General features: G+C 44.0%; 1 protein-coding gene across 1 annotated transcript; it reads left to right on the plus strand.

Annotated features, from left to right (window-relative positions):
* The first annotated feature begins 21174 nt into the window (after window positions 1-21174).
* Window positions 21175-23103, plus strand: LOC109945526 (transcription factor IBH1-like 1). The gene is made up of 2 exons (XM_020551843.1): window positions 21175-21905; window positions 22652-23103. The coding sequence occupies exon 1, from the start codon at window positions 21284-21286 to the stop codon at window positions 21875-21877; it is 594 nt and encodes a 197-aa protein (XP_020407432.1). The 5' UTR covers window positions 21175-21283; the 3' UTR covers window positions 21878-21905; window positions 22652-23103.
* The last annotated feature ends 614 nt before the right edge of the window (window positions 23104-23717 follow it).

The raw sequence follows: 23717 nt of genomic DNA on the forward strand, positions 1-23717 counted from the left end.
GATAGCAATATGTACCACTTGGGGTTATGAAACTAGTCTTCGGCTCATCCTCCTTTTTCATCCAGATTTGATGATAGCCTGAGTAACAATCCAGGAGACTCATGAGTTCCGAAGAAGCTGCTGCATCAACTAAAGAGTCTATCCTTGGCAGCGGGAACTCATCCTTCGGACAAGCCTTGTTGAGATCTGTGAAATCAATACACATTCTCCACTTTCCATTGGCCTTCTTCACCATAACAGTGTTAGCTAGCCATTCTGGATACTTCACCTCTCTGATAACTCCTGCACTTAGGAGTCTTTTTACTTCGTTGCGAGCCCCTTCGGCCTTGTCATCAGACATTTTCCGAAGCCTCTGCTTGCGGGGTCTGAAGGATGGGTCAACATTGAGCGAATGTTCAATAACATCCCGATTCACTCCACAAAGATCATTGGCTGACCATGCAAAAACATCTTTATTGTTGAATAAAAACCTTATCAAGGTTTTCTCTTGATCTTCAGATAATTGCGAGCCCAATAGCACCTTCTGCTCTGCTATATCCTCACACAGCAGCATGGGCTTCGGCTGATCAGCCGAAGCTGCTTTTTCCCTCCTGAACTTGTACTGTTCACAAGCTTCAACCCCATCTATATTATGGATTGCCTTGGAATCAGTCCAGCTTCCTTCGGCCCTTCTGGCAGCTTCCTGACTCCCATGAATAGCAATAGGCCCTTGGTCCGAAGGTATCTTCATGCAGAGATAAGCTGGGTGAAGAATTGCTTCAAAAGCATTTAGGGTACCACGACCAATGATGGCGTTGTAGGGGTATTCCATGTCAACAATATCAAACACAATTTGCTCAGTCCTTGTGTTATTAACAAATCCGAAGGTTACCGGCATGGTAATCTTCCCAAGTGCCACAATCTGCCGCCCTCCGAAGCCACAAAGAGGGTGCGTAGCATCATGAATCTTGTCTTCAGGCTCTTGCATCTGTCTGAAGGCTTTGGCAAATATAATGTCAGCTGCACTGCCTGTGTCAACTAGGACATTGTGAACCAGAAACCCTTTGATCACACAAGAAATGACCATAGCATCATTGTGAGGATAGTCCTTGAGCTGAAGATCTTCCTGAGAGAAGGTAATTGGAATGTGAGACCATTTTGACTTAATGAAGGGTCCCTGCACTCCAACATGCTGCACCCTTCTCTGAGCCTCCTTCTTCTGCTTTTTGTTAGCTGGCTCTGAGCAAGAACCGCCTGTTATCGGGAGCACCAGCTTCGAAGCCGAAGCAGCTCCAGCTTGAGTGTTGAACGAAGCCATCAGCTCAGAACGGTGGAAGTGAGTTGACCGGAGGTGGGCGCCAATGTTGGGGACTTGTTCTCAAATGCTTCGAATTAAGAACAAGGCAACACGGAAAATGTTAAGTATTAAGGTCCTTCGTCCTTCATAACGATATATCCCTTCGGGATATATAGCATCTCGGACGAAGGTTACAAAGAACATACCTTCGTAAGCATAACAATGAAGAATAAAGCATTCACATAAATCATGAAATAAACATGTAAATATTATCATAGAATTATCTCTACTTGTATTAACGAATATAAATGACTTTGAAGTACAAATGTACCTTCGGTCTTGCGGAAGGCGAAAAGTACGAATGTGATGCGAAGGCAAAAAGCAGGTTCGCGTGAACAGTACAGAGGTACTGTTCATCTATTTATAGACACAGGTCGCAGCCTGTGACAAATTACAATTATGCCCCTTGCGGAAGTTTACAACATTGACTCGGACATACATGTATAAAAAGGTCATTCTGCCTCTATGTCGGTTTAAAACGCCGAAGCTCCATGAAAAGGGACCTTCGGCCATCTCTTAGAAACGACTTTGGCCGAAGCTGCTTCTTCGTGTGAGACCTTCGGCGTACCGAAGCACGACCCCAACACCGAATATAATTGAATCTTGGGAATCTTTATTCTTGACGTAGGAGGTGAACATCTTCTTCTCCCCCGTCATATGGTTTGTGCATCCGCTGTCGATAATCCAGCTTGAACCCCCGGATGCATAAACCTGCAAGGCAAATTTAGGCTTGGGACTTAGGTACCCAACTCTTGTTGGGTCCTACAAGGTTAGCACAAATATCTTTAGGGACCCAAATGCAAGTTTTGTCTCCCTTGCATTTTGCCCCTAACTTCCTAGCAACTATTTTCCTATCCTTTCTACAAATAGCAAAGGAAGCATTTAAAGCACAATAAATTGTAGAAGGTTCATTCACTACTTTCCTAGGAGCATGAATAATATTCTTCCTAGGCACATGATGAATAGCATTTCTCCTAGACACATTTCCATCATGCATAAAGGAAGAACTAGAAGCAAACATGGCATGAGAGTTAAAATCATCATATGCATTATAACTCCTATAAGCATTTCTAGTTTGTCTCCTATCATGATATATAAAAGCATGATTCCTTTTAGCGCTACTTGCCATAGGGGCCTTCCCTTTCTCCTTGGCAGAGATGGGAGCCTTATGGCTTTTTAAGTTCTTGGCTTCCCTCTTGAAGCCAAGCCCATCCTTAATTGAGGGGTGTCTACCAACCGTGTAGGCATCCCTAGCAAATTTTAGTTTCTCAAAATCACTTTTGCTAGTCTTAAGTTGGGCATTAAGACTAGCTAATTCATCATTCAATTTTGAAATGGAAACTACGTGTTCACTACAAGCATTAATATCAACATCCTTACACCTAGTGCAAATTTCAACATGTTCAACACAAGAGTTGGATTTATGTGCTTCTACTAGTTTAGCATTTAAGTCATCATTAATGCTCTTTAATTTAGAAATTGAATCATGGCATGTTGACACTTCACAAGCAAGCATTTCATTCCTCTTAATTTCTAATGCAAGGGATTTTTGAGCCTCTACAAACTTATCATGTTCTTCATACAACAAATCCTCTTTCTTTTCTAAAAGTATATTCTTTTCATTCAAGGCATCAATTAATTCATTAATTTTGTCTATCTTAGATCTATCTAAGCCCTTGAACAAACATGAATAATCTACTTCATCCTCATCACTAGATTCGTTCTCACTTGAAGAAGCATAGGTAGAGTTGCGAGTACATACCTTCTTCTCTCTTGCCATAAGGCATGTGTGACACTCGTTGGGGAAGAGGGCTGATTTGTTGAAGGCGGTGGCGGCAAGTCCTTCATTGTCGGAATCGGAAGAGGAGCAATCCGAGTCCCACTCCTTGCCTAGATGCGCCTCGCCCTTTGCCTTCTTGTAATGCTTCTTCTTTTCCCTCTTGTTTCCATTTTCCTGGTCACTATCATTATCGGGGCAGTTAGCGATAAAATGACCAATCTTACCGCACTTGAAGCATGAGCGCTTCCCCTTCGTCTTGGTCTTGCTTGGCTGCCCCTTGTGACCCTTTAGCACCGTCTTGAAGCGTTTGATGATGAGAGCCATCTCCTTATCATTAAGTCCGACCGCCTCAATTTGTGCCACCTTGCTAGGTAGCGCCTCCTTGCTTCTTGTAGCTTTGAGAGCAAAAGGTTGTGGTTCGTTGATCGGTCCATTCAAGGCGTCGTCCACGTACCTTGCCTCCTTGATCATCATTCGCCCGCTGACGAATTTTCCTAAGACTTCTTCGGGCGACATTTTGGTGTACCTAGGATTCTCACGAATATTATTCACCAAATGAGGATCAAGAACGGTAAAGGACCTTAGCATTAGTCGGACGACGTCGTGGTCCGTCCATCGTGTGCTTCCATAGCTCCTTATTTTGTTGATAAGGGTCTTGAGCCTGTTGTATGTTTGAGTTGGCTCCTCGCCCCTTATCATCGCGAACCGTCCAAGCTCGCCCTCCACCAACTCCATTTTGGTGAGCAAGGTAGCGTCATTTCCCTCATGAGAGATCTTGAGGGTATCCCAGATTTGCTTGGCGTTATCCAAGCCACTTACTTTATTATATTCATCCCTGCACAATGAGGCTAGAAGAACAGTAGTAGCTTGTGCATTCTTATGGATTTGCTCATTAATGAATATAGGACTATCCGAACTATTAAAGTGCATTCCACTATCTACAATCTCCCATATGCTAGGATGGAGAGAGAATAGGTGACTACGCATTTTGTGGCTCCAAAATCCGTAGTCCTCCCCATCAAAGTGTGGGGGCTTGCCGAGTGGAATGGAAAGCAAATGTGAATTTGAACTTTGCGGAATACGAGAGTAGTCAAAAGAAAAGTTAGAATTAACCGGTTTCCTTTGCTCGTAGTCGTTGTGGTCGTTGTCCTTTTGGGAAGATGTAGACTCATCACTGTCGTCGTAGTAGACGATCTCCTTGATGCGCCTCGTCTTCTTCTTCTTCCCTTCCTTTCGTCTATGACCCGAGCCGGAGTCGGTAGGCTTGTCATCTTTGGGCTCATTGACGAAGGACTCCTTCTCCTTATCGTTGATCACGATTCCTTTCCCCTTAGGATCCATCTCTTCGGGCGGTTAGTCCTTTTCTTGAAGAGAACGGCTCCGATACCAATTGAGAGCACCTAGAGGGGGGGGGTGAATAGGTGATCCTGTACAAACTTAAACTTATAGCCACAAAACTTGATTAGGCGTTAGCACAGTTTATGCCAAGTGGCTAGAGAGGAGTCAAAACACAATAACCGCAAGAATCCAATCACAGAGATGACACAGTGGTTATCCCGTGGTTCGGCCAAGTACAAAACTTGCCTACTCCACGTTGTGGCGTCCCAACGGACGAGAGTTGCACTCAACTCCTCTCAAGTGATCCAATGATCAACTTGAATACCACGGTGTTCTTGCTTTTCTTTTCTCAATCCCGTTTGCGAGGAATCTCCACAACTTGGAGCCTCTCGCCCTTACAAAAGATGTTCACAGAGAATCACAGAGCAAGGGAGGGATTAGCAACTCACACACGACACAAAGATCACAGCGAATACGCACACACAAGACCCAGACTTGAGCTCAAAAGACTAGCACACTAGAACGGAGCTCAAATCACTAGAATGTCGAACAAGTGCGCGAGATTGATGTGTGAGTGATCAAGAGTGCTCAAGGAATGCTTGGTGTTCTTCTCCATGCGCCTAGGGGTCCCTTTTATAGCCCCAAGGCAGCTAGGAGCCGTTGAGAACAATTCTGGAAGGCCATCCTTGCCTTCTGTCGTCGGGCGCACCGGACAGTCCAGTGCACACCGGACACTGTCCGGTGCACACCGGACACTGTCCGGTGCCCGATTTATTTCCATAAACAGCGCATCCGACCGTTGCTGTCTGTTGCAGATCCGGGCGCCGTTAGCGCACCGGACATGTCCGGTGCACACCGGACAGTCCGGTGCCCCATTCCGACCGTTGGGTCGGCCATGTGTCGCGCGCCGATCGCGCGGCCGACCGTTGGCCCGGCCGACCGTTGGCTCACCAGACAGTCCGGTGCACACCGGACAGTCCGGTGAATTTTAGCCGAAGTCGCCGGAGAAAAACCCGAGAGCGGCTGGTTTGCTCCGCGCTGGTCTGGCGCACCGGACACTGTCCGGTGCACACCGGACAGTCCGGTGCCCCAGCCCAAAGCAGCCCTCCACTCCTCTTCTTCTTCCTGTTTCTAACACTTAGACAAGAATATTAGTACACAAACCAATGTATTAAGGCTTAGAAACATACCTTAACTTGTGATTTGCACTTTGTTCATCCATGGGCATATTTTCACATTTAAGCACTTGTGTTTGCACTCAATCACCAAAATACTTAGAAATGGCCCAAAGGCACATTTCCCTTTCAGAATGGCTGTCCCAACGCGAGGTAATCCTACGCGTCATCAAGCACAACCTGTTGAGGGCCAAGCAACGCATGAAACATCAAGCTGACAAGGGTTGTTCAGAGAGAGAATTTGCAGTGGGCGACCTCGTGTTCGTCAAGCTACAGCCGTATGTTCAAGGATCGGTTGCGCTTCGTGCTTGCCATAAACTCAGCTTCAAGTTCTTTGGTCCTTTTGAGATCCTGCAGCGTGTGGGTCTAGTCGCTTATAAGCTGAAGCTCCCAGAAGATTCAAATATCCATCCTGTATTCCATGTTTCTCAATTGAAAAAGTACACCAGTCCATCAACACCGGTTAGTGCTCATGTCCCTACAACCGACCTGGCTCTGCAATTTCCAGCGCAGATTCTAGACCGTCGCTCAGTCTCTAGAGGGGGATCATCAGTGGCACAGGTGCTTGTTCGTTGGTCTGGCATGGACACATCTCTGGCGTCCTGGGAAGATGAAGCCCCGCTGAGGATGAAGTTTCCGACCGCGGCCGCTTAGGGGCAAGCGTCGTTTCAAGGAGGGGGATGTCAGCCCCTGTACTCAGGATACCAGTGAGCACGAGCAAGACATGCAGAATGGGCGAGCGACAAGGGAGATGGGCCGCTGCGCTAGGAGGCTCAGCGTTCGCTTTGCCGGCCCAGAGTGCCGTAGTTAACTGTAGCTTTCTTATATGCTGTAAGGAAGGAGAGTTGAAACTTGTCATGTAAAAAACATCTATCCGAATACCCTAATCTATCTCGGGGGAACGTTCCCAGTTCCTCCGTATCCCTCTCTCCCTCTTCTCCAGTTCGTGTGTGTTCCTGTTAGGAGACTGGTTGCTAACAGCGACAGGGGAGCTTCGCGCGCAGACAGCCGGAGAAGCAAGGAGATGGGACGGCGCGCAGGGGAGGAGAGAGGTCCGCGCGACAGATAGAAGCGCGCGGAGGGAGGAGCGCGCCATGGCAGGGACCAGGGGCGCGGCGAGCTGCGCGACGGCAGAAACGCTGGGCTGGAGAAGACATCGCGAGGGAGAGAGAGAGGATGAGATAGCGGCAGGATTTTTTTTGCTTTGCAGAACACAGCGCTGCGAGCAGATAAGTCCTGGCGGCAGAAAAATCAAAGGAAGGGAGAGAGCGGCTGTAGATAAGGATCGTGGGATATTTTTCAATTTTTTTATTTCTTCCTTTTTCTTTAACAAAGAATCGCAGATATTTTGGATCACGATCTCTAACGATAAACAAAAGGTCGACACGCTACAGGATACACATTTCTTTCTATGAATTAGCGAACCAAATTAGTCGCTAATTACTCGCTTTCAGTTCTAATTACATTAGTCTGGGTTGTTTCGGACTAAAAACCATTTCGTCGAGTTCTAATTAATTTGTTCGGGATAAAATCATCCGAGTGAGTCGTGCTTCCGAATTCGTATTCGCGCGAGCGATGAATTTTAAATAATCACCGAACGCACTGATTTTCGAAACAGCTATGTTCCGACCATCACGAAAATTTAGTAAGACCCCGGATAGATAAAAATGATGTTGAACTCGTCACCGACGAAACAGATGCGATATTAAAATCGCGATAGACGAAAATGTTTAAAATTTAGCATCCGCTTTATCCACTGATACTACGTGCTTAATTCCATACCCATCGTCGAGCATAATATAAATACCAGGGGTGTTATATTGGGCTAGAGGTGAGGAGGGTGAGATTGTGACTCAAAGGATTATTGGAATAAATTGACAAAATCTAGATGGAATTCACATGTGCTTTTATTATGGTATTAGCAAGACCCCATGTGGCAGCCATGTGAGTGCCCTTCTTAGGTTTTGGCGCCTAAGACTGACTTCAACAGAGGCCATGCAAATCGAGCAACCATTCAAGCATTTGGCTAGCCTCTCTGGTTTGCATGTCCAGCCATATGGCACACGCTTTCAACAGCACATGCAAAAAGGCAGCGGTAGTATAGTCCAACAAATGGAGCAGATGGTGGGGTCATGTTCTCAGACACAGAAAAAGGAAATGGCTGCCAGCCACAGTACAAGCTATTATGACTTTCCTCTCTCTTTCCATCTTTTTGCCTGGCTCGTTTGGCTGCTCTATTGGAAGGCGTTTTGTACTGCTATAGTAGCTCGTGGGCAGCTATTTTAGCTTTGTCTGTGTATTTAGCTGCTCTGTTGGAGTCAGTCTAAGAGGAAGGAAGATGGTGTGGAAGAAAAGTCAATGGATGGTGGGCTCCGGCAAACCCCCACACCCACAAGCTATCATGCTTCTACGTTATTGTGTCAGTGCTGCTACACTCAAATGCCATGGCGAAGTAGTACTCCATAGCCAACAAAAAAGTCAAGAGAACCTCTTGCTAATGGAGAAGCACATGAAATGCTGCTACAACTACATCAATGATCATATCATACACTTGCATATACTCTCGCTGAATTCAGCGCTCTCTTTGTACGTACTCTCAGCTCAATTTAAAATTTACTTGAGTTTGGGCTATATAACATTGCATGACTAATTAAATAATGTGTGTAAGCCAGATAATAAAATCTAAAAGTTAACATATAAATTAGAAACATCTAGTCATGTGTTCAGTTGACTCAAATAATCATTGATAGTAACTAGAGATGGATATACATGTCTAGAAATCCGAATTATTCATATTCGTTAATAGTGCTGATATGAATATTCATATTCATATTCAAATTTGATTTTAATATGAATGTCAAATGGATAAATCTGAATTCAATTTCTAGCATTTTCCTCTATCGAATTCTAGATTTGTATTTGACAAAACCGTGGAATACCCGGCACTATATGTATCCGTGAAGAAAAAAGTATTTGATGAAACCATGTAAAACTCATTTTTATCACTAATTACAAATGGTTTTAATTTTAATAATGGTATTAGAAAAATGATCAACATTTAAAATATTTAAAAATATTTATATGATAAATAAATAAATAAGTTATCTTATATCACTAGTGATATATAATGATAAAATTTAATTAACATTAAAAAGGCTAATTGCAAGTACATAATATTTTTGTTTAATGAAGACATTATATTTTATATGTATTAATGTATATACTTTTATTGTTAATGAATATATATATATATTAATGAATATGCTCATAAGTTATCAATGCACTATGCTCATAATTTACTCGTAATTGATTTTTATCAACTATAAATCTATCAATAAAACAAATTGATACTCGCTATGACGCTATATTCTAAGTCAATTAAGTATCTAACCACGAATCCAAATTCGAACTATTCTTTTTGTATTTATATCCAATATATTTATATTCGAATTTAAATAGGGTAATTTGATTCCAAATCATACGTAATCGATATGAATCCTTCTGTAAGAGCATCTCCAACAATGTCTCAAATTGATCCCTCAAATTGAAATATGAGGCTCTACGCAGGAAAAACTACCCCAACAGTGCCTCATTTCATAAAATTTGGTCAAAAAATTATAGGGCACCCTCTCAAGTGCCTCAAATATGCTACGCCGTAATGGGCTGCCCTATAATCTAGATTTAAGGTTTTACTGTTGGAGCGAAATATTTTATTAGTGTCCTAAATTCTATAAAATATACTCATTTTTAAATTATAGCGTATTTTTATAGGTCACGTTGTTAGATGCTATAATAGTAACCCATTTCAAACATCATGACATCTAATTGCTATAGAAATAGTCTAAAGGCAACCAAAACCTTCCCCTCTCTCCCCACATGCACCATACAAAGAGTGCACATAATTATAAAAAACAATTGTAAATATTTATATAGATGCACCATTGTAAAGATTCACTATAAGATATCAGGATGGTACATAGATGGCATAAATGTTGCTTTAGAGGGTGTGCTATCTACACTATTATAACTGCCATAAGATGGCAAGCAAATGCAGATTCATTGAATAATTTAACAATGATGTTGTTGACATGGAAATGCAGTACATTAGTTTTGTTAGAGGGAAAATATCGAGTCCATTTTACCGACCTGATTCTCCGAGAACAAATATTATTTAGCGTTGATTTATGACAACTATTTGCACGTTATTAGAGTCCAAGGTAGGGCTAGATATCGAGCTAGCTCGGCTCGCCTCATTAAGCAACGAATCAAAGGGTCAGCTCGACTCGGCTCGTTTATAAGTTCGTCCTGGCTTGTTTAGCTTACGAGCCAGAGCTGAAAAAATAATATTTAGATGATAATTAATTTCTAGTTAATTTCAAACTAAATTAATAATAAAAAATAGTAATTGTACTCATTGTTTAACAGACCACATCAAATTAATACAACTCATCACTCATCATTTTACTATTCACACACATGACATGTTCATCAGTTTAACCCACACTTATATTTGCATAGACCAATTCAACAAATAGACACAGTTCATTATCAATCATTGGTTTAACTCATAGTCTATAGACACCATACATACATATAACATGGTCACTACAACACCTACAGTCATTTTCGGCGGCCAGAAGCCGCCGAAAATAAGCCAGTTGCCGCCGAAAATAAGCTATTTTCGGCGGCAACTGGCTTATTTTCGGCGGCTTCTGGCCGCCAAAAAAAACTGGCCGAAAATAAGGCTTTATTTTCGGCGGCCAGGGCCTGGCCGCCGAAAATAGCTTATTTTCGGCGGCTGGCTCCCTGGCCGCCGAAAATAACATATTATTTTCGGCGGCCAGACAGTCAGCCGCCAGAAATAAAAAGTGCCGAAAATAAAATACCTATTTTCGGCGGCCAGAGGGGCCGTCGAAAATTACTAATTTCAGAGCAAAAAAAATTGAAAAAAATGCGAAAAATAACAGAATTTTATACAAAATTCATACAATAACAGAAATTCCATACAATAACAGAAAATTCATACTTGAGTTCACAACATAAAACTTGAGTCCATACAAATATAAAGTCCACAAATAGTCCATACAAACATAAAGTCCACAAATAGTTCATTACAACACAGTGCGGCACAAAGCTAACTTAATCACACATTGGGGTCGTTGGAGTTGTGTCCACTACCTCCAGAAGCCAATAACTGGTCGACGAAGTCGTGTAACGGGTTTGGATCCTAAAAAAAAGATGACATTAATAACGGCATTGGTTACATGTATAACGACTATTCAAACAAATTGTTTCTCAAACTAACCTCTCCTGCATAAGCTCCCTCCCCTGCATAAGCTCCTCCTGGTGCTGGTATGACCGGTGGTGGCGTGTTGTGGCCCATGACCCCGGATCCCTACAAAATCAAGTTTAGTAAAGATTTGACAATTAGGTTGATACAAACGACAAGTCTTAACTAAATTGAATAACTTGAGGTGGAGGTGGAGGTGGCGGAGCATGTAATCCCCACTGAGGCATCGGCGGCTGAAATTGAGGGAAAACAAATGGTTGCTGCTGTGCCTGCTGTGGAAACCAAGACTGTTGCAAATATAATATATTAGTTATAGAACCAATATCGAGCGTGTTGAGAATAAATAAGACACTCACGTTCATTGCTTGTTGCGCCTGTGCGTTGTAAGCAGCCATGTACTCTGATTGCTGTTGGAGAAATGCCATTTGTTGTTGCCGCATCTCTTCACGAAACTTTTCTTGCTGCTCCCTCATAGCTTCCTCCATGCTAGATACAGAGCGGCGACTACGGCTGCTACTACCACAGCCCGCCTGCGACGAAGAGCCGCCACGAGAACGCAACTCCGTCGAATCGATAACACCGGTAAACATAGAATATCTTGAAGAACAAGAAAATTAGCTATTCGGTCGTAGTTCCAATATTATTGAAAACAATTCACAAGTTCATACCGTCCATGCGCCTTGCCTCCAAGTGAATGCACAACCTCAGCGTCGATGGTAGGCGCTCCTCGCCAATCGTAGTCTTCTCCATACTTCTTAACCATCTCCTGCCCGTATGTCTCCTGCAATACAATATGAAGGTTCAGCACACATGTAATTTATAGCTATATGGGAAGAAAACATTAATCAAAACAACAACTAACCATACGCTCAACGGCCGCTTGACTACACAGCTCATCGGAGATTTCACTGTTTTTCGCTCGATGCCCTCTCCTATAAACATCGATTGGGCTCGGGACAACTCCAGTTTGAGCCTCCTGCAAATATATGAGTTCAATCCTGTTTCATTTCTGAGTAAAACAGAATACTACATACTCACCATTCGCTTAGCCAACCGAATGTGTCCATCAGCCCCATAGGTATGGTTGACTACGACCTCATCATCGTCCTCGTCCTGCTGATGGCGCTGCCTATGTCGATTTCTGTTTGACTTCTCAATCCACTCGGGCGAAGCCCATATCTCACACAAAGCCTTGTAAGCCTGCGGGCGGCGTTCCATCCATGGAAGAGTTACCTGTATATAAAGCGTTAGCTCAAAATTACATTCACATCTGAATGAGCTGTTAAATTAGATTTTTACCTCCATGTACTGGTCTACAGTCAAGTAGACATCTGAATATTGTCGAAAGTTGTTGATAGAATGACCTCGGCGCTTCATGTACGCGTTCACAACCTGTAGACGAGCATTGGAAAATGCATCCCTGCACACCTTTTTCGCATTTTTCTCTAATACTCGGTCTGCATGCTCTTGAGCCTCAGGTTCCACACGATAGCGTCTCTGTCCAACATCAAAAATAAAATTAGTTCAAAAACAACTAATAAATGTTAGGTTGAAACAACTAATAAATGTTAGTTCGAAAAAATTACCCAAAAGTCGTGCTTGACGGCGCCTTGAGCTGTTCCATATGTAGCATGTGGAGCTAGTGCGAAGTGCGACCAGCTAGTGCAAGGAACCACCACACCTTTCGGGTCGGTGACAATTCCTGGGTTATGTAGACGACAGAGGTTACCTAAGACTTGATTAACCTGTCTATGGTGACCTCGGCCGTCAAATGACGTGTCTTCCCATTGGCTGCATGACAAAAACCAAGAAAGTCATGTCATATATATAGTGTAAAATAAACAAATAAGTAAGAACAAAGTGGCCAAACGTGAGTACCTATCACCAACCGGAATGATCAGTACTCGAGCTTCAGATTGTGCAGGCGCTGACGGAGGTAGGACAAAGTGGCCCTTCTGAGTGCCCCTTCGTCGAACGACAGGAGCCTCGGTGGTATCGTCATCCGCCTCAGCATCTATGCCCTCATGGGCCTGCTCGTCCTCCTCGTCATCCTCCTCATGGGCCTGCTCGTCCTCGTCCTCCTCCTCATGGTGTTGCACCTCCTCCTCGTCGTCCTCCTCTTCCTATGCACATGAAATAGAGACACGTAAAAATTTACATAAACATTTACATAAGATCATTTATATAAGTGACTGACAAATAAGATCAATTACATAAACATTTACATCGGTACTCCGTTGTAGAGCGATAGGTGTATCACGTAGTTCTGGCCGAGCGTGTCTCAGCAACGCCTCCTGTCTGCTCTGGCTAGAAGAACTCCCTTGGAAAAGGGAACGTGCACCAGGGAGTATCCTGCTAGCCGCATTAAGAAACCCCCTAGCAGTGTGCTTTGGTTTATTCCTACCACTCATCCTGTTCAATAGAAAAACATTAAATGTATTAGCTCCATAAAATTAAGTGAACTAATAAAAAATCAAATAATACATCACATAATATGAAATTTTGCATTACACATCAAAATTCATCAGAATCACGATCAAGGAGTCTTCTTCGATCCAAAGCTCGCAATGTGGCTTTTTTGTTCCTTGGATTTCGTTTTCGTTTCGGTGCAACACACTCATCAGTAGTGACATCGTTACGGTCTCCGACTAGTGAGTTCAGTGCAACACCCTCATCGATAGTAAAAGTAGTTGGCAATTCTTCTTCTTGATAAACATCATCGGCCTGTTCGTCTTCGAATTGATAACCAGCAGTGCAAGGAGTATGTAAACGTTCCCTAGGGTTCACCTTATGAACTACCCACCATGCTTCAAACTTCGGATTTGGGTACGACATATAGTAGACCTGCTCGCACTGGTGTGCAAGGATAAAATTATCATGGCCTCGAAGTCGTTCCTTGTGCTTTACTTCAGTTATACCATATTGACTTTGTCTAATCCCATTAGTGCTGTCAAACCAATCACATAGAAAGAATACTAATTTCAAAGGTTTGTTCCCTGCAAAATTAAACTCTAGGATGTTTTGAATGATGCCATAATAATTAGTTTCTCTGCCGAGTGCATCGAGTGCCCTAGTCAGAACTCCAGTGTTACGTGTGGCTGCACGAGGACGAGACTTTTCATATTGGTCTGAACGAAAACGAAAGCCATTCACATCGTATCGACCAAATGTTCTGCAAGTGACCGTCCCATAAGATAGCTGTCTCAAGTCCTCGTGTATGTTAGGAGTCTTTGTGCACTGCAAATAATATACAGTTAAAATGACTACCTCGCGTAAAAGGCTAAATGACATGAAAGTAAGGAATATAGAGAGTTTACATGCTCGCGAAACCAGTCAACAAAATTAGGTCTTCCTTGCCTCCCATGTCGTCGCATAGTATCTAGTTGTTTGCTTGTAGGCTGATGGGAATAAGTCCAATTTTCCTCGTCGAACTTACTGTACGACAAATAAGTAATTAAATATGGCTCCTTTGGTAAAGAAATTAAGGGGTAAAATAAAGACTTACATGAAATATGGCTCCATCTCTTCCATATTAGAGTACATGTATAGCAATGCGGACATTCTTTCATCCATGCTAAGGTGGTAGAACGTGCCCTTACTAGTACTTGTGCCTCTCCATTGGAAAATGTTGAGATCACTGACAGGAGGTTCCTCATCGACATTGTATCGCATGGTAGCAGCATAGACATTATGTTCCTCTGCGAAATACACACTCGTGAAGTATGAAACCTCCTTTAGCAAAAAAGCTTCAGCGATGCATCCTTCTACTCTAGCCTTATTTCGAACCATGCCTCGCAGGTTTTTGAGTGCACGTTCAATGTGATACATCCACCTATATTGTACAGGTCCACCAACCTTTGCCTCATATGGAATGTGAATAAGTAGATGCTCCATCGGATTGAAGAATCCAGGTGGGAATATTTTTTCTAGCTTGCATAACAACACTGGTATTTGTTTCTCCAACTTCTCCATCATATTTTTACTTATTTCTTTGGCACAGATCTGCCTGTAGAAATAACTTAGCTCAGCTATTGCTTGCCACATGGCGTCGGGCATATAACCACGAAACATGACAGGGATAATCCTCTCCATTAATATATGGAAGTCATGGCTCTTTAACCCAGTTAGTTTTCCCGTTTTCAAATTCACAGCTCTTTTCAAGCCCGCAGCATAACCATCGGGAAATTTAATTTTTTTCATCCATCTCATTACCTCGATCTTGTCTTTAGAGGTAAGACAGAACAAGGCACGGGGCGGCCTACCGTTGTCATTGAGCACTTGGGTTGGTCGGTCACAAAGCATTGCTAGATCTCTTCGAGCTTTCAGATTGTCCTTTGTTTTGTCAAAATGCATGCAGGTGTGTATGAGGGCTTCAGCAACATTACTTTCTTGGTGCATGACATCAATGTTGTGCACAAGAATCAATGACGACATATAAGGGAGCTCCCAGAGACCACATATATGTGTCCAGTTGTGGTCCACTCCGAATCCTTCGTACTTGTCCCCCTTTTCATTTAGGACAAGGTTGTTCAGCTGAGCATATATTTCTGCCGCGTTAAGACGTTTAGGCGGACCTTTGGTGACCACAGTGTTCTTTATAAAGTTTTTCTTATCGCTCCTAAAGGGGTGTTTCCTGGGCAACCAGCGTCGATGACAATCGAAGTAAGTGATCTTTCCACCATGAGCAAGACGGAAGCAATCTGTATCTGAACCGCAATATGGACATGTCAATCTACCATGTGTACTCCAACCGGTAAAAATAGCATACGCCATGAAGTCATGCACCGACCACAAATACGCAACTCGAAGTTTGAATATCTGTTTTGTAAAAACATCGTATGCTTCAACACCTTTCCAAAGCTCCTTCAACTCTTCAATCAAGGGTTTTAACATGACATTGAGGTTCTTTCCAGGATAGTCTGGGCCAGGAATGATTAAGCAAAGAAATATAAATTCATATTTCATACAAAGAGAAGGTGGAAGGTTGTATGGAATAACAAAGATGGGCCAACATGAGTATGATGATGCCATTTGACCAAAAGGTGTGAAGCCATCGGTCGCGAGGCCGATTCGAACATTCCTCGGATCAGCTGCAAACTCGGGATCAAACGTGTCGAGAGCCTTCCATGCATCCCCATCTGAAGGGTGCACGATTAGGTCATCGTTATCACGGACACCTTCTTTGTGCCATCGCATGTGCATAGCGGTTTTTTTAGATAGAAACATCCGTTTCACTCGAGGAGTTAGTGGCAAGTAGCGGAGCTGCTTATGTGCAACATCTGTCATCACCTTCTCACCCTCATCATTAACAACTTCCACAAATCTAGATTGTCCACATTTCAGACATTTTTTCTCTTTCGCATGCTCCTTCATAAAAAGCATACAATTATTTTTGCACGCATCAATCTTCTCATAATCCATACCGAGACCTTTGATAATTGTCTTTGATTGGTACATGTCTTTAGGCAACTTATTGGGCTTTGGGAGCACATCTCCTAATAACTTTAAAATCTCATTGTAACAATTGTTCGAGAAAAAGTACTTGGACTTAATGGACATGAGCCGAGTCACAAAAGCGAGTATACTCACATCTGTGTGTTCATGCAACGGCTCTTCAGAGTCTTTTAGTAGTTTAAAAAATCTGGAAACCTCTGGTGTGGCAGGATCCTCGGAGCTTAGGTTGAATTCTGGACGTAGCAAATCTAGCATCTCATGCATCGCATCATCGCCAGCCCAATCATTGTTCTCCTCCTCTTCTACATTCCTGTTGGGTACTACCTCACCATGATGTTCCCACACCTCATATCCGGGCATAAATCCAAACTGACAAAGATCTAGGCTAACTCTTTCCTTATTAAGAAATATACTGTTTTCGTGACGCCTACAAGGGCATCTGACAGTGCCGGTTAAGGACAAGGCGAATACGTGGTCCACAAAATCTTTGGTCTTGGCTACCCACTCATCAGAATGACGTCCATTTCTACTCCAGCCATTGTACATCCATGCACGATCTTCAGCCATGCCTGAGACTGTTAAACCGAACCATATCGTGAAAATATTATTCAACTACGTTAATGGTTTCGGTCCTATATATATGTATAGGCAAGAATAGGTTCTAAACCCACAGCAAGCTAGCAGGACCAAAAAAAATTCGGCAGCATGACCTCGCTGCCACTAAACAATATAAGAATGAACCACATATACCACGTACATATGTTTTTCCTAAACGACATAAACCACATATAATACTAATCAACAAACACATATATAATTAATCAACAAACACATATATATAAACCACTAATACATTAATAAACCACATATTATACAATAAAATATGGCCAAAAATACACAATATAATTTTAAAAACGTACTAAACAATAGTATTAATCAAACGCACTAATCAACAAACACAATTACAACGATATACTAATTTCGGCGGCAATTAAATAAAAGGACGTCGAAAATAAAAAATAAAATAGACAAAAAATACCTTAATGGACACGGCGGGGGTCCACGGCGCGGCGGGGGTGGCCGGCGAGGTCGGACCGCGGGCGGCTGGCGGGGGCGGACGACGGGGCCGGTCGGCGACCGTCCACGGCGCGGCGGGGGCGGCGGCCGACGAGGGCGAACCGCGCGCTCGGGCGGCCGGTGGGGGCCGACGGCGGGGGGCGCGGTCGGCCGGTGGGGGCCGACGGCGGGGGCGGTCGGCCGGCGGGGGCCGAGGGCCGGGGCGGCCGGCGAGGGGCGACGGTGGGGCGCGCGGCAGGGGCTGGCGGCGACGGCGGCGGAAGAACGGCCGAGCGCGCGCGGGATCGAGCGGGAGAGAGAAAGACAGAGAACAGAGAAGGAGACACACGGTTTTTAATGTTTAATTTTCGGCGGCCGAGACAGATAGCCGCCGAAATTAGTACTATTTTCGGCGGCTACGTATTAGGCCGCCGAAAATAGCACTAATTTCGGCGGCCGAGACAGATAGCCGCCGAAAATAGCACTAATTTCGGCGGCCATCGCTTACCGCCGAAAATTACACGTTATTTTCGGCGGCCAGGGTTCAACCGCCGAAAATAACCCTGGCCGCCGAAAATGATCTACAGTGTTGTTGTGGGTCATCAATTGTTACGTAATTGATATGCATATAATTTTGTTTTGTTGACATGTGATAGCTCGTTTAGTTTGCGAGCTGGCTCGTTAACAAACCGAACTATCTCGTTAACGAACCGAACTAGGAGCTCGTGAAAAAATTCATACGAGTTATGCGAGTCGAACCAAGGTAAACCAAGCTGACTACAAATTAAACAAGCCAACGAACCACATGTATTTTGTTTAGCCCTAGTACAAGGTAGGGCCAGTCCACCATGTGCGGGCACGTGCATGGTCTGCCTCTTACCCTTCTGCTGCCCATGATCCCAGCCCTCTCCCTCTACCATGTCCCCCGGCCCCACAGAAGTGTGCTCTTTCTCCCATTCTTTTCCTTTTTTTCCTTAGACCCTCACCTTCGTTTCTTTTTCACTGCCTGAATTTATTTGGTGAGCACATAGTAGAAAAGATGCTCGCTCTGTTGGAAGTTATATAACTGCTTTTGACAGTTAAAATGACCGTTCGAGAGTTAGGGTGGGTGTGGGTCCCTTGATGTGTCGGAGATATTTTGTCTTTGTGAGTATCCGTTATTTTTTTGCTTTATTTATTCAAACAACAACACATATTGGATTTAAAAATAATCAAGTCATGTTTGAAAATTCTAGATCTAATAGTTTGTCAGCTAACGAATTATTAGTTTGATTAAAGCCAGCTAATAAACTAATTGGTAACGGTTAGTTAGCTAACAATTAGCTCAGGGTGTTTGGGACCTCTAAACCTAATTTTAGCGGCTGACTATTAGCTCTAGCTAATTTTAGCGGCTGACTATTAGCTCTAGAGGTTCCAATCATGACCTGTCTAAAAAAAGCACACTTCTTGTTTGGAACTAAGATGTTTTTTAAATGACTCCCATTTTAGAAAATATTATCAATATTGATATATTCAATTAAATTTAGTATAAAATGTATTGTATGATTAAATCTGGTAGTACTTATTCGGTGTCATAAACCTGTGCACTTGGAATTAACAAGAAAATGCATTCATCACCGCAACATTTTGTCCTTTTATCAATAATAATAATTAAATATTGGTTTTAGTTGGAGAGATCAGCTTCTTAAGACATGATAAACTGGTATGTTTAGAAACACTTTAGTTCCTATAAACCCTTTTTTACAAAAACTAGGTGTTTCTAAATAAGCCCTAAATACTGGTCTAACAGAATTTACTCCGTGTTCTAGGGTTAACAGGAAAAAAAATACTAGTAGCACAGTCCTAAAATGTCTAGTATATTCCAGTGCAAACAGGGCTGTTCCTTTTAATAAATCCAAACGGATGGTTCAAAGCAGAACAATGGCCACATGCGATTCTCTTGGCAAAAAGCACGAGGCCCGTGAGCCCGGCACGAAGCCCGCTTTTTGGGTCTGGTCCGAGCTCGGCACGGTAAAATAAGCGGGCGGACTTGGACTGGAAACTAGGCACGGCGGGTTAGCCCGGCACGGCCCGTTTACCTCTAAGCCCGTTAAGCCCGTTTTTTTACACTAAAACGTGCTTACCGGCCCGTTTTTTTCGCCTGTTTAGGGCCGCTGCGGGCCGGGTTTGGACAGAAAATTAAGTCCGCTGGCTCAGCAGGCCCGGCCCGATTTTTGGCCGGGCTTTACCGGGCCCGGGCCGGGCCTGGGGCCCGTTTGGCCATCTCTAGGCTCCGCTCACACCTAGCTAGATGCTTTATATTCGTCATCACATAAACCTCTCTCCGGCTCTCCGCTCCTTGGAGCTCCTGCAGCAACACAAACCCATCCATCACCTTCTCCCACGGTTTACAAAACCGGTGAAAACCGGCGGTAAACCGGTCGGTTTACCGAAACCGCTGGGTGCGGTTTCGGTAAACCACCGGTTTTTTTTCAAAATTCGTTCTAAATTTTAAAAATTTGAAAAAATTCATAAAAACCGAAAACCGCTAATAAACTGTTTTCTAGGACCGGTAAACCGTTATTTAAGACCGGTAAACCGCCAATTTTTGCCGAAAAACCGGATTTAATGCCAAAACTGAGTATTTAGTTGTTAATTTAGGCATAGTAGTCTTGTTTACTATTATATGTTATATGTGAACATAAACCCGTAGCTCAAGTCCAGTTTAGGCATTTATAGAGTGTTTGGTTCGAGGAATCAATCCATCCAAATTAAGTTGGTGCATCATGGGTTCATTCATCAGATTTGGTGGGATAACACCATTCCTCGTATTTGGTGATGGATCAACTCATTCTATTCCACGAACCAAACAAAAATAGTGATGAGTGAGAAGATGATGAACTAGCTCGTTCCTCAAACCAAACACCCCATTAGTGGTCGATTTCGGTTTTATTTCCTGTCCAAGACGGAATTCGTGGATCAAGTAGCTTCAGTTCTTCTAATAACTATCCATCTAGACAAGACTCAATCTATAACCATTAGCTCCAGTTCTTCTATATGTGTTCCTAAGATTTGCTGATCGGAAGAAAAGTCCAACACTTGGTGAGGTGCACATGCAATACACAAACACCAAACACACATACCAGTATGTTTTTTCTTTGTGGATAAATATTTATTTGCCGTTCTTGTTTTCTCGTTAATGTATCTCATATATTTTGTATAGACCTATCACTATCACTATAACGGATTGGAACAATATCACGATCCTTCCAACATGCCTTAATACTATCACTATGATTCGAGATAAACATATGAGTATTGTGAAAAAAGTCGACCTATATGTCGTTGCCTCGTTGGAGAGTTGTAAAAGAACTTGTATTTGAGTATTGCAAAGTTCGTTGGTTGTTTGTTGCATGAGAACTGAAGTTTATGGTTGCATATGTATGTTATATGTTATTTTGGTGAACACATGTCGTGGGGATCAATTAATATTTACTATGCAATATGAATTGAGAAAACTACAAATAAATCTTGTCAAAAATTTTCATTTTCTGTAAAAAAACAGCAAAAACCGGTTTATTTCGCGGTTAACCGGCGGTTTAGAGCGGTTTTTCACCGGTTTTTCGCCGGTAAACCGATTCAAATTCAAATTAATTTGAATTGGTCAAACCGGTCGGTTTTTACCGGTTTACCGTTGGTAAACCGTTACCGGTGGGTAGCGGTTTTTATATATAAAACGGTTTTGTAAACCGTGCCTTCTCCTCTTCTCCTCCTTTCGAGAAGCAATTGAAGTAAAAAGGAAACAAAGGAACAAAGCTAGGCGCTAGCCAAGTAGCCATCGCTTGCTTGTTGGTCGCGAGTGGCACCAGCCACCAATGCATGCCCCGAGGAGGTTCAGGAAGGCCTTCACGGCGCAGCTCCTGCGGAGCCTGCGGGCGGCCGGCCAGGCGTCCAAGTCCCTGGGCCTCCGGGAGCGCCGGGACGCCGTGCGGCTCTCCTCCGACGTAGCGCTGGCTCTGGCGGCGTCCGCACGGGCCCCACGCTCGCCGCCGGCGTGGGCGCGCGCGCTCGTCGCGAGGCACGCGGCGGAGCGGCGCAACGAGGCGCTCCTGCGCCGCGTCTTGGACGGCGCCGGCTACGAGCTGGCGGCGGCGAGGGCCAGGAAGGATGCGCGGAGCAGGAGGGTCGTGAGGAGGTCGCGCCGGGTATGCAGCCGCGGCGGCGGCGCCGGGAGGAAGAGGAGGAGCCTGCTGCTGGCGGCGGGCGGCGGCGGCAGGTGCGCCGCAATGGCGGCGGCCAGGAGGATGGTGAGGGCGAGGCTGCGGGTGCTGAGGAGCCTCGTGCCGGGAGCGGAGGCCATGCGTGGCCTCTCCCTGCTCTCCGAGACGCTGGACTACGTCGCGTGCCTCAAGACGCAGGTGGAGCTCATGCAATGCCTGTGCAAAGGACCCTGTTCCCTGCTGCGCTGAGGTCTTCATCTCATCTCACATCTCAGGGGTAAGTCTAGAGTCCTCGCCATGTGCGATCTTTTGAACTTTTGGATTTTTTTTGTAATTTGGTTTGGTGGTGCATGGATGATCTAGTTTTAATCTATATGTGATGTGGAGTAAATATACTAGCCATTGCATCTCCTATTTGTTTCTTTACATTCTGATGAGTGTCTGAAAGTTTAAATACTCTGAATTTCAGAGTTATTACTAATACTAACATATAGCTAGTATTGTACTGCTGTACCTCCTGGCAGTGATTGAAATGTCTCTTCTTTTACCCAAGTGTGATGATGTATGCGTGGTACATTCCATATGGCCAGCATTTAACGCTGAAAAAGTCCCTGGCCTTGATTTTCCACTCCCATCTCACACAAACTTTCTCTTCCCAGAAAAATGTCCCTGGCCTTGATTTTCCATATGAATCTGCGTTGTTTATTAATTGAAATATACAGCAATGCTGCCTCCTTTTCTAGTTCTTGATTAGCACAAGGGTCAGTCTTCTCTGCTTAAGTTTACTACCTTTAGTTTTGACACCTTCCTTATTTTTATACTTAATGGTTTTTTTTTTGCTCAATTTTGTCCTTATACTCTATAGTACTGAAAAAAAACTAAAAGTGAGGACACCAGCAAAACTAAGGACATTAGCTTAAAAAAACTAGATTATATGGATGACTCGCCATGACAAGCGATTTATTTCCGATATATATATCCTCTAATCTATGACTGTCAGTAACATTTGCTTGCTGGTTGCAGGGATGGAGCAGCTAGCAACTGGGCAGACTGCAGGTGCAGAGCCGCACGAGAGGTGTGAGAGGATTCAAGGAAAATCCTTGGCCACCAGGCTCATTTCATCGATGCACATAAGGCTAGGACCGCAAGCAGCTGAATCTATCTGGATGGGCCATGGCCATGGAGAGCTCCGATGAATTGTATACTATAGCTAATAGTTAGCTAGCGGTACTAGCAGTACCAGTGTAATGTAACTATTATATATTGTGCAGGTACATGTCAGTGCGAACATGGACCTGGTTTTGCTGTATTCTCCTCACAGCATAGGATGAACACAGGCCATCATCCATTTGGTGAAACAAGTTTTGTTGTTAAATAACTAGCAAATTTTGGTTTATTGGGTGGGGGAAAACTATAATGTGCTTGTAATGTGGAGTATCCAGTCTTGATGAGAAGGGCCGGGACCTTATCTTTCAGATCTAAGACTCTGTTTGTGTTATTGTGCTGTTCATTTATGAGAGATTTTCCCTTTTATTTTCATATTGGGAAATTAAAAAAAAAATGAAAAAAGGCCAGCAGAGCTGGGCCGCTGGCAGGCCGCTGCCGAGCAGCCCAGCCGGCTGGCCGATCCCCATCGCGTGCATGCGCATGTATCGAACGGCTGAGAGCAGGCTGGTAGAAGGAGTAGGGCATCGAGCGTGCGCAAGGCACGACCGGAGGCGATTCGGAGAAGGCCGAGCGTCTGGGTGGCGGCGGCGTTCAATGGATTACGATCCGCGCGGCTCGTTCGTCCGGAATCTCGGTGAAATCCGTTTGCCTTCTCCCCTCTCAGCTCCTTAAATGGGAGTTCGATCCCCTGGCCGTTAATCATCTCTCTCAGCATACGCTCGTATCAGCCTTCTCTCCCAGTTCACTGCTCCAATCGAATCTCGATCGATTTGTTCGATCTTCTGTTGTGATTCTCGCTGGTGGTGATTGGAAGAGGGTAGAGGTGATCCCTGCGCTCGTGCAGCTTGGTCTGTGTGCGCTCAGTTGCATTACCAGTGCTCCTGTGTAGTGCTCTGTCGGCTCTGATTGTTGTCCACCGTGG

Source organism: Zea mays, chromosome 4, assembly GCF_902167145.1.
Source record: "Zea mays cultivar B73 chromosome 4, Zm-B73-REFERENCE-NAM-5.0, whole genome shotgun sequence".
NCBI classification, from domain to species: domain Eukaryota; kingdom Viridiplantae; phylum Streptophyta; class Magnoliopsida; order Poales; family Poaceae; genus Zea; species Zea mays.

What these genes read in the sequence shown, in the direction of transcription:
- LOC109945526 (XM_020551843.1), top strand. Translation starts at nt 21,284, where the DNA reads ATGCATGCCCCGAGGAGGTTCAGGAAGGCCTTCACGGCGCAGCTCCTG.